At 46.6% G+C, this 11282-nt stretch overlaps 1 protein-coding gene across 3 annotated transcripts in view; it reads left to right on the plus strand.

Moving 5' to 3' along the window:
• LOC132211858 (cyclin-dependent kinase 4 inhibitor B-like) overlaps nt 1-4199 on the plus strand; it is a 28215-nt gene extending 24016 nt beyond the window's left edge. For all 3 annotated transcript variants that reach the window (XM_059656532.1, XM_059656533.1, XM_059656531.1), the window contains exons 2-3: nt 936-1194; nt 3972-4199. In XM_059656532.1, the coding sequence (XP_059512515.1) occupies nt 939-1194; nt 3972-3985 (270 nt within the window). In that variant the 5' untranslated portion in view covers nt 936-938 and the 3' untranslated portion in view covers nt 3986-4199. The remainder of the gene's footprint in view (nt 1-935; nt 1195-3971) is intronic.
• The last annotated feature ends 7083 nt before the right edge of the window (nt 4200-11282 follow it).

The raw sequence follows: 11282 nt of genomic DNA on the forward strand, positions 1-11282 counted from the left end.
ACAGTTGGCCCATCCTGGCAATTCAGGTTCATCTCCCCCCAAATCTTTATCACACCCGCAAAGTTCCTTTTGCCATGGGAGGTAATATATTCACAGCTTTAGAATGATAGAAAGTGGACATCTTTTTTAAAAATATATTTTATTGATTTTTAAAATATATTTTATTGATTTTAAAAATATATTTAATTGATTTTTTACATAGAGGAAGGGAGAGGGATAGAGAGTTAGAAAGATCGATCAGCAGAATCGAACCTGGGACCCTTGAGTTGAACCTGGGACCCTTGAGTCCGCAGGCTGATGCTCTATCTACTGAGCCAAGCCGGTTAGGGTTATTTTATTGATTTTTTACAGAGAGGAAGGGAGAGGGATAGAGAATTTCAAACATTGATGAGAGAGAAACATCGATCAGCTGCCTCCTGCACACCTCCCACTGGGGATGCACCCGCAACCAAGGTACATGCCCTTGACCAGAATCTAACCCGAACCCGGGACATTTCAGTCCGCAAGTCAACGGTTCTATCCACTGAACCAAACGAGCTAGGGCTATTTTCCCTTTTAACAAGGGCTTGTATATACAGCAGTGAGCCATACCAAGTCTCTGGGTCTTACATAATTTTATATCAAAATGGAGGGGGGGCGGAGCTACAGGAGATTAGGCAAGTTTGTCCCTCTTTTGCTGTTGTCTGTGCCTCCAGCAGTGTTCCGTGTGTGGCTGGAATTCTGCAAAAGGTTGGAGACTATAATGGGAATTCAATGTGTACAGAAAAAGGGAACAGGTAGGAGAACTGGCTAAGAGAGTTGGTAACTGAAGGCAAGTAAAGAGTAGGCATCCGTGGCTTGTAGTGTTGTCTGTCACAACTTTCTTTTAAATTAATTAACCCTGCGTCTGCCGCCTCCGCCTGCCCTCGCCCTGACCATTCTGCTCTCGCCCGCAGGTCATGATGATGGGCAGCACCCGCGTGGCCGAGCTGCTGCTGATCCACGGCGCGGACCCCAACTGCGCGGACCCCGCCACCCTCACGCGGCCCGTGCACGACGCCGCCCGGGAGGGCTTCCTGGACACGCTGGTGGCGCTGCACCGAGCCGGGGCGCGGCTGGATGTGCGCGATGCCTGGGGCCGCCTGCCCGTGGACCTGGCTGAGGAGCGGGGCCACCGCGACATCGTCGGGTACCTGCGCAGAGAAGGTTCTGCAGGTGAGATGGCCGATGTAAGAAAGTGAACTAGGAGCCCTAACCGGTTTGGCTCAGTGGATAGAGCATCAACCTGCGGGCCGAAGGGTACCAGGTTCGGTTCCCGTCAAGGGCATGTACCTTGATTGCGGGCACATCCCCAGTGGGGAGTGTGCAAGAGGCAACTGGTCGATGTTTCTAACTCTCTGTCCCTCTCCCTTCCAATCTGTAAAAAATCAATAAAACATATTTTTAAAAAAATAAAAATAAGAAAGTGAACTGGGAGAGCGTCCGCAGCCCAGCGCTCTCCTTTATCAGAGAACGTTGGCCGAAGCAGAGCGGAGCCTTGGGTCTCGGTATCCGGATCCATGGACTTCCGCAGGTCAAAACCCCTTCCATACACCCTGCCCCCCACTCTCCAAAACACTCAGCCTCCCCGCAGCTCAAGGCTGACACCCGGAGCAGCGCCCGGAGACCAGGAGATGGAGTCTCTGGCGCACCCAGGGAGCGGCCCTCCCCGCAGGTTACCCTCGCGCTCCTCCCAGGGAAGCTTGCGTCAGAGGAGACAACGCCGCTTAGGGCGCGGAGCCCATCGCAGGAGCCAGAACTGGGAGCCTCGGAAGAGAATTAAATTATTTACTTGGGCCCCAGTTTACTTGAACATCGAGTAAACTGCCAACCCTAAGGTGTGCAAGTCAAGCTCACAAGCCCTCCCTTCCGTCCCAAGTCGCGGGACCAACCTTGGGATTTCCAAAACCAGTTGCAGTTGCGACCCGCGTCCTCTGGCAGAGATCTGTCCTTCCCGGCTCCCGGGCTCCCGGCTCCGGTTGCAAAATGATACTCAATCCGCCCCTGCGCTCCAAGCCTAAGCGATGGGGCTTTTCAGAGCTCCCCCAGGGGCTCTGGAAGCATCTGGGATAGAGACCTCTCCAACCCTCGCGCAGCCGCCCGCGGGGTTTGCCGCACACTCCCGGAAGGAGACCCTTTCTGAAGCTTTTCCCTCTCTCAAGCTTTCCGTTGGCACCGGAGAGATCGCTCAGAGAGGAGGGTGGATGTGTCGTTCTTCCCCGCTCATTACCACCACAAAGCCTTTCCCCAGCCCCCACCTCCCCCCCTGCCCGCCTAAAGCGCCAGGTCCAACTTTTTTCCTGAAGGGGAAACCATTTCATGAAAACACGTATATGGCCAAAACCAGTTTGGCTCGGTGGATAGAGCTTCGGCCTGCGGACTCAAGGGTCCCAGGTTCAATTCCGGTCAAGGGCATGTACCTTGGTTGCAGGCACATCCCCAGTGGGGGACGTGCAGGAGGCAGCAGATCGATGTTTCTAGCTCTCTATCCTTCCCCCTTCCTCTCTGTAAAAAAAAAAAAAAATCAATAAAAATATATTTTTAAAAAACACGTATATGAAGCAATATTCGAAGTGAGCACGGATATTTAAAGGAAACATTGGCTTTGGAAATACTGAAATCTACCCGATGGGCTCAGAACTGGGCACTAGGCTCCCTGGGCCTCAGGGGAGCCTGAGTGCAGCGCCTCGGGCAGCGCCTCGGGCACCAGGGGGCGGGAGATCTCCTTTAGCCTGCCCACCCTCTCGCTCCTCCAATTGAAGTTTAAGTCCCAGACTCCGCAGAGGTCCAGAGGACCCAGTCGCAGGAGCAAGAGTTGGGAGCAGCGGAAGAGAATTCAATGATTTAACTTGGCCCCAGACAAATGAAAATTGAGTGACCCTTTATAACCAAAGCCAAGATTTGTAAGCCAAGCACACACGCCCTTCCTTCTCGCCTCCCCTCCACTTCCCTCCCTCCCTTCCTTCCCCCCTTTAACTGAGAGCCTATTGTGTGATCAGACCCCTTCTAGGTAGGGCACAGAACTGAAGGAAACAGAACAGGAGCCCTGCCCTCAAAGAGCTTACAGTCTAGGAAACAGACTTTAAACACTGTAACAATGTATTCTAGGAATGAGTTTGTAAAACCAATGTGATGGCTAAGAATGAAGTGTGACTAGGAGGGGGTGGCTATCGGAGAGTGCTCTGGGAACCTGACGGATGCGGAAAAAAATAGCCGCTAGAGACAGAGGAACTCTCAAGTGCAAAGAATGCGGCAAAATGAATGGCGGGTCAAGAGGATGGAAAGGCGGAGGGCCTGGGGCGTGTACACAACTCGATCAGAGAGGAGGGCAGGAGCCAAATAATCGTAGGGTCTCTCTAGGTCAAAGAAAGGAGGATTGGTCAGAATGAGGATTTTGTTCTAGAAACTTTAGGAAGCCATTAGGTGGTTTGGGAGGGGGACCTGTGGGGGAAGACAATAGGACTGGAACCCAAGGCTCCCAGGGTCCTCTAGGTGAGTTTGTTGAGTCTCTCCGCCAGCATCAGGCGCCAGAGATGTTTGGGGACGTGCGAAGGGCGAGGCAGCGTCTTGATATTTCTGCTCCTGGCGTCCAGTGTGACAAGCCCTGGGCGCCTGTAACTTACCCGGCTTTCCTCTTGCAACCCCCGCGGCGGGCCCGCCGGTGCTCCGGATCGCGGGAGCAGGGGAGCCCAGAGAGGCCAGCCAGGTGGACGCGCTGCGAAATCTGGGAGGCTGGGAGGGGAGGGGTGGTGGCTGCTGGCAAGGTCCCCACTCCACGGACAGACCCTGTGCCCAGAGTTGGTTGATACTGAGAGGAGGTGTACATGCAGACGAAGCTATCCTTGTCCATAAGTGTCTGAATACCTGGTGCAGGCCTGCAAGAAAAAGAGGAATGGGTCGCATACTTTTGATTTCTGATTTCTAATGTCTTTTTTTCTTTCTGCCCTCTGCAGAAACCGGCGGCTGAAAGAACCATTGAAAGCCAGAGGCACAGCAGGACGCCGTGACCACTGACCCCCCCCATCCCCCCAATTCTTCCCGCTTTGTTAGCTGCAGTTTATCAAATAGCGCTTTTTAACATTGTGAGCCGCTTCTTCTTCGCTAGCAGATCTTTCCCTTCCCCTCAACTCCCCTTTATATCTGAATTTATACATTGGTAATAAAGGGTTTTAATAACCCAATGCCTGTTCCTGCCTTTGTATTGGGTTGGAGTTTTCAGGAGCGAGTTCGCAGGCCCTGAGCGCACGGCCTTGGCGGATGCTTCCCCGGGGAGCCGGTGCCTGCCACCCGCTGTGATTCCAGCCGGTTTGTGAACCGGGAACACGGAGCTTGAACGAGGTGCGTGGCCTTTCCTGTTTCAAACTGCCAGCAAGTGTAAGAGCCAGGACTCAGTTAAAAAAAAAAAAAAAAGTAGTTTCTTCCATTCGCTCATTTATTTGGTCAACAATCACTAAGCACCTATGGGGCACCCTGCGAGGGGTAACGCGGGGGAAGGCAGTCATTAAATATCAGATACAAACACATGACTAGAAATGTAAACGCACTTCCGTGGAATCAAAGACAGCGTTGTTTCCGAGACTCGTGTATTGCTTAAAAATAAAAGTAAGAGTACACACGGCGGATTGTAAGACACGTGCAGATCTCAGGTAATAAAATGTCAAAAGTCACGTCTGAAGATGGATGAAAAGGGGCGAAAAGTGGAAACCTTAGTGTGAAGGAAGACCTCAGACTGCCAGGCTCTCGGAGCCCGCGTGGCCTTCCCTTACTATCTTGTTCCTGGTCTTTCAATCTTTCACCATTGAATAGGATGTTAGCTGTAGCTTTTTCATTTTTAGAATATATGTCTGTCTTTCTGTCAATTCCACAGTTTTGATTACTGTAGCTTTGTAGTATGTTTTGAAATTGGGAGGTGTGAATATTCCAACTTTGTTTTTCTTTTTCAAAATTACTTTTGCTCTGTCTCAAATTTGTCCCTTGCAATTCCATATAAATTTCTGCCAGAAAGAAAGAAAGAAAGAAAGAAAGAAAGAAAGAAAGAAAGAAAGAAAGAAAGAAAGAAAGAAAGAAGCCATTGAGCTTTCCATAGGGATTGCATTGGATATGCAGATCACTTTGGGTACTATTGCCATCTTGAAAATATGAAGGCAGAATGTCATTCCATTCATTTAGGTCTACTTTAATTCCAGTAATATTTTGTAGTTTTCAGTGTATAAGTATTGCAACTACTTGGTTGAATTAATTCCTAAATATTTTATTCTTATTGAAGCTATTGAAAATTGAATTGAGGCGCTGGCCAGATAGCTAGAGTGTTGTCCTCATACCCAAAGGGCACATCCAGGAATTAACCAATGAATGCATAATTAAGTAGAACAACACCCCCCCCCCCCCCCCCCACACACACACACACAAGCGCGCGCGCCCTTTCGGATGATGATTCCTCGGGAGCAGCCTCTCCGCTACCCCTCGCCTGCAGGCTCCCTTGCTGAAGGCGGCAGCTAGAGCCTGGGCAAGTGCGATTTCCAGGTCCGCAGGCCTCCCCGCCTCCCCGCCTCCCCGCCTCCCCGCCTCCCCGCCTCCCCGCCTCCCCGCCTCCCCGCCTCCCCTCCTCCCCGGAGTGGCTCGCGGGCCCCGCCCAGAGCCTGCCCAGCGCGCCAGGCGCGCGCACGCAGCGCCCTGCCCTCTTCTGGGCGGGACCCAGAAGTCTGAGCCGCTGGGCCAGGGTGTCAAAAGTGCTGGCTGAGGCACTGGGCGGACTGTGTCTGTTTAAAAATAAAAGACGCACGGAAGGTGGGGAAAAATAAAAGGGAAACAGAAAGGAAACAAAGGGAGGAGTTTTCGGTAAGTTTAAGGTATAAGGGGGAAGGGGAGGGGAGGGAGGCGCGGGGCTTTTCCACGCTAACGGCGAACCAGACCTGGAGGATATAAAAGGCTCCGCTGGTCTGATGCTTATATCAGACCATCTTTTGTTTCTCACAATTAATTACATCTTTTGTTTCTCACAATCCATAACAGCTGGGGAAGAGACAATGGGAAGGAGGGTAGCAAATTCACCTCTTGGCGTTACCATAGGATTGCATTTATACCAAGAAGGTATAAACTTATCTAAGAAGAAACTGAGCCTGAAGTGAAAAAGAAAAAAAAAATCAGCTTCAGTGGGTCAACTGGGAGCCCGTGGGCCAGCAGAGCAGGCCTGGGCCCTGCCACCTGCAGGGACGGAAACTGGCTGAGGGTCCTGGGTCTGGGGGCAGCAGCTCCTCTCAGTCTCAATCTGGTTTAAGCAATAATAAGTAATAAGCATGAGGAAGAATGTGTTGCTTGGTCTCTCTCCTAGCTTTCAGGGATGGCGAGAATCCTTGGCATTCCTTGGCTTGTAGAGGCATCACTGCAATCTCTGACTCCATCTTCATATGGCATTCTCCTCTGGGTCTCCGTGGTCAAATCCCCCTCTCCTTTCTCCAGCACCTACATTGGTTATTAGATTTAGATCCCACTATAAATCCATAATAATCCCATGCTGAGATCCTGAATTGAATTGCATCTGCAAAGACCCTATTTTAAAATAAGTTTACACTCATAGGTGCTGGAGGTTCGGACTTGGACACATCTTTTTTGGGAGGCAGTATTCAACTTAATACACTGCCTAGTTCATTGCTTCCCCCCCCCCCCAAGACCCCAGAGAAGAAAAAAGTACACCAGGGATAGATTTTTCAAAGATGAGCCCCAAAGCCAAAAACTCTTGCAAGATCAGTCTATGGCATCCAGAATCCCTGGTGAATAAAATTGGAGCGATGACTGGACATGAATTTTTAGAGCAAGCCCAAGAGAATAAGAGTTTGACTTTTGTGGCCATCAGGAAAAATCTGGACAAGATTTCTCTCCCACAAACTGGGGTGAGGACACTAACAGGAATGATCTCTTAATGGGACCAGGTAGATTAAGGGACCTAGATTGGCATGCAAGATTAACCCAGACTGATAGAGGAAAAAAGTAGAATAGAGTGGGGCTGTCTTCTTTAAAGACCCTTTTATGCTGCATTTAGGCACAGTTACAGAACACAATCATGGCTCAATGTCATTAAAGAATATTAGCATTACCTCTTATTTTTCCAATCACCTTCATAAACAATATCTCAATGAATTGTTGCAACCCCCCCCCCATAAGGCATTGCTATTCCACCTTTAAAATCAAGAAATAGAGACTCTGAGGTTTCACACAATTTGCTGAAGGCATGAGAATCCTCCAGGTCTTCAATAGTGATACAGAGATTGACAGCACAAGTTTCCTCAATAACTGCTATTATTCTACTCATGTTATAAACCTGGGCGCTGAGGCTTTGGGAGGTGCTGTAAGTAGCCCAACCACGCACATCTAGTGAATGGTGGAGCCAGTATTTGATGCTAGTTCTGTCCAGGAACTCATAGACTATGACCATTAAACCTGACTTTGCTTTAGACTGGGCAGTCTAGGTCCTTTGACCTTTCTCTAAAAGGCAACAGAAATTAAAGCCACCCTATTCTCATGCCTTTTTTCATCAGTGTCAGTAAGTACTCTGATCAATTCCCTCTACCTCCCCTTTATTTCCATAATGCTTTATACTTATTTGTTCTTAACCCAAACCTCTCCCACTGCCCATGCTTTCCACTGTGTTCCCTGGTATTTCTACTACATAATTAACCAATGCCCTATAGCCTCAGTTTCTTCTTAGATAAGTTTATACCTTCTTGGTATAAATGCAATCCTATTGTAACACCAAGAAGTGAATTTGCTACCATCCTTCCCATTGTCTCTTCCCCAGCTATTATGGATTGTGAGAAAAAAAAGATATAATGCTCTTTAAATAAATAACACTGTCTTCTAGCACATGGAAAGTGTTGAATAAATATTAGCTATTTTTATATTTTATCACTTAGTATTTTTATGCTTATCATAGATCCTTCTCTCCTTTGTAAAGGTGGAGGTAGGACTGATTAGTTATTTATAATATAAAAGTCATTTATGTTGCTGAATTTGAGGAATAATGGAAATGTTCAATGTTAAGGGAATGAATATAATCTACAATATAATTAAATTCATGTCATAGTGGTACTCTATTATAGTTTTGCTATTCAATATGGAACTTGGGAATTCTCAGATTCAATCTTCATAAAAGGGCAGTCTATAGGATTCTTGTAGTGAAAGACATGTTTTATATTTTGACTGTATTAATGTTAATATCTTGCCCCTGATATTTTTCTATAGTTTTGCAAGATGTTACCATTGGAGTAAATTGGATAAAGAGTACCCAGGATCTGTCTGTATTGTTTCCTAGAATTACATATGAATCTATTAAGTCTCTCAAGATAAAAAGCTCAATGAAAAGGTAATATAACAAAATATACTTTGAATATTCTAAAAAGTTGATCAATGCTTTCTTTGGGTGATTATCAATGGTTAAGTTTTTTTTCTTGTGATTTGTATATATCTTAAATTTTTACACAGGAATTACTTTTGTAGTAAAAAAAAAAAAAAAAGTATGATGTATGAGAAAGAATAATCCTGAAATCCAATCACACCATTTGAAATACATTGATAACTCTGTTTTATTATATACAAACTAGAGGTCCAGTGTATGAAATTTGTGCACAGGCAGAGTCTCTAGGCCTGACCAGTGATCAGGGCTGATCAGATTCCCTACCTCCCCACCTCCCTGCCTCCTCCTTTCCTCACTCCCTCAGCAACCCCACTGCCGTCTCCGCTGATCACCCGCCATGTTCTGTGCCACCCCCTGGTGATCAGCACATATCATAGTGAGTGATCAAACTCCCGGTCTCCTGGTCAAATTCCCAAGGGGACACTTTGCATATTACCCTTACATATATATATAGAATAGAGGCCCAGTGCATGAAAATTCATGCACTGGAGGGGGTGTCCCTCAGCCCAGCCTGCCCCCTCTCACAGTCCGGGAGCCCTCAGGGGCGGGAGGTAACCCGGCCATCAGGGGAAGGTGACGCCCCCATCACACCTCTGCTGCTGCCACTACCAGCAGTGCAAACCTTGGCCAGCCCTGGTTACTTGAGCCTCGGGTGGCCCTGGGTGGCTGGGCAGCCTACATTAGAAGCTTGCCTGCACCTCAGACCAACCCTGGGTGGCTGGGGGGCTGAGGACAGGTCCAACCGCACTGTGCACGTGCCACCCCACCCCCCCGGCTGGGCTGAAAGGACTGTGGGACTCCGGAGGGGCTGAGGGGACTGGGCGCCGCCATCTTGTGGCTATGGGCACCACCATCTTTGTGATGGCATGATGGTCAATTTGCATATTCCCCTGTATTAGATAGGATTATTAAGCATTAAGATATTATGTGGCAGCCTTTAGAGATCATTGCATTAGAGTTTAATGTAAATTAAACACTGCTGACCACCATTGTGTCTAAATAGCCAAAATATAGATTAGCTGAGCCTGACATCTGGCATTGTACTTAGTTATCATATGCTATTTCCTTAATAAGCATTTCCAACTCCCCACTTGACCCCTAACCCAACCACATTCCTTCATAGAATTACATAGCCTTAACTACTGGAAAATACCTGTCACTTAACATTAGTTTCGATTGCTGGGTTCAGCCTTCAGTTGCAGGCTATTTGTAGGTTTACTGAATTACTGCCAAGTATTCATGGACAGGAAAAGAGATGACTCAACTTCTTTTTTTCTTCTCATAAGGAATTCATTTTTAAAATCATAGGGCAGATCCTTAATTCAACACAAACAAACAAAAAACAAATAAACAAACAAACACAGAGCCTAGCATCCATTTCTATACAGCGGCCTCTCACGCAAACTGCACTTCAGGGAGAAGCCTGCACTAGCTGCCTCCCTCCCTCACTGAACTGCCTGCTTACACTGTGTTTTTCTGCATCAGAGTCAGCCCTTATAAAGAAGTTATTTACAATATAAAAGTTATTTATATTTCTGATGTTGAGGAATAATGGAAATGTCCAATGGGGTTATATTTCAGCCAATACGACTGAGGCTTTCCCTGTCCAAACAAAGTTGTGCAGCTATATCCCCATCAGCATCTTCACCAACAAGTCAGAGAGGCTTCATTCCGACCAATCGGGACGTTGCTTTTTGGACCAATCAAACGGTGAGGATTTGGAGTCCTCATATGCAGAACAGAGCAGCACAGGGAAGAACAGAGCAGACTGGCATGGAGCTGAGAGAAGAGAGAGAGAGAGAGAGAGAGAGAGAGAGAGAGAGAGAGAGAGAGAGAGAGAGAGAGAGATATTATATTTTTCATTTCTTTAATTTGTTTCCTAAAGTACAGTTTAAAACTTTTTTTTATTTTGATCATATTTTCATCTCCTTTGTCATCTTTTTTGACAATGTGAGCTGATGTCTCTATTACCTCAAGTTCTTAGGAATTTAATCTGGCTATTTCTTCATCTACTGACATCTGTTCATGGAAGATTATACCTTTTGAGTTTTGTATTTTGGAAAATGAGTTCATATTAAGTGGAGCTTTATTCATAGAGATCCTGAGTAGCCTGGGTTTTAGACGAATCCCTCTAGAGCATTTTGGTTCTGTTTGTTTCTTTTAGGCCTCACAAGAATATGGCCAAACTACAATTAGTCAATTTTTTGGCTTGAAGGTACTCAGATCACGTAACTAAAATAAACATCAAACCAACATGAAGGCAGACTTTCTGACAAGATGTTTCCCCCACTCAGAGTCACTCATGGCAACAAGTGGCACAATCTTATGCATCGCCATCTGTCTTTGCAATATTTTATGGGTTCTCCTAGCGACCAGTTTATAGCTCTTAGAGATCTGATTCTATGTGGGGATTTCAATTCTGACTTACTGCTTCCATAGTCTCAAGGTCTTGTGTCCATCAGAGAGTGGCTATTATGACCCAAATATTGATCCCTTACACCCAAGTCTCCCCTTCCCATTCTCTTACTGCTTTGTTTTTGAGTTCCTTTGTTTTGTAGCCCTTGGAAATTCTTTCACTTTATTGAACTGAACAGAATGTTTGCTACATTTTCTCCAGCATTTCTAACTTTCTGTGGTGAAATATTTTTCACATTTTCTAGTCTTCCATATTCTTGGAAAAGGCAGTGTGTGTGTGTGTGTGTGTGTGTGTGTGTGTCTGTGTGTGTGTGTGTGTTGTAATTAGGCATATTAATGGAAACTTGAGGAGAAAAAACAAACCCACTAGTAAACCAATAGCTTTTTTAAAAGGTATGTTGGCTTTAAGTTTTTATCTTCTATTCACTAATGAATAGTA

Source organism: Myotis daubentonii, chromosome 11, assembly GCF_963259705.1.
Source record: "Myotis daubentonii chromosome 11, mMyoDau2.1, whole genome shotgun sequence".
NCBI classification, from domain to species: Eukaryota; Metazoa; Chordata; class Mammalia; order Chiroptera; family Vespertilionidae; genus Myotis; species Myotis daubentonii.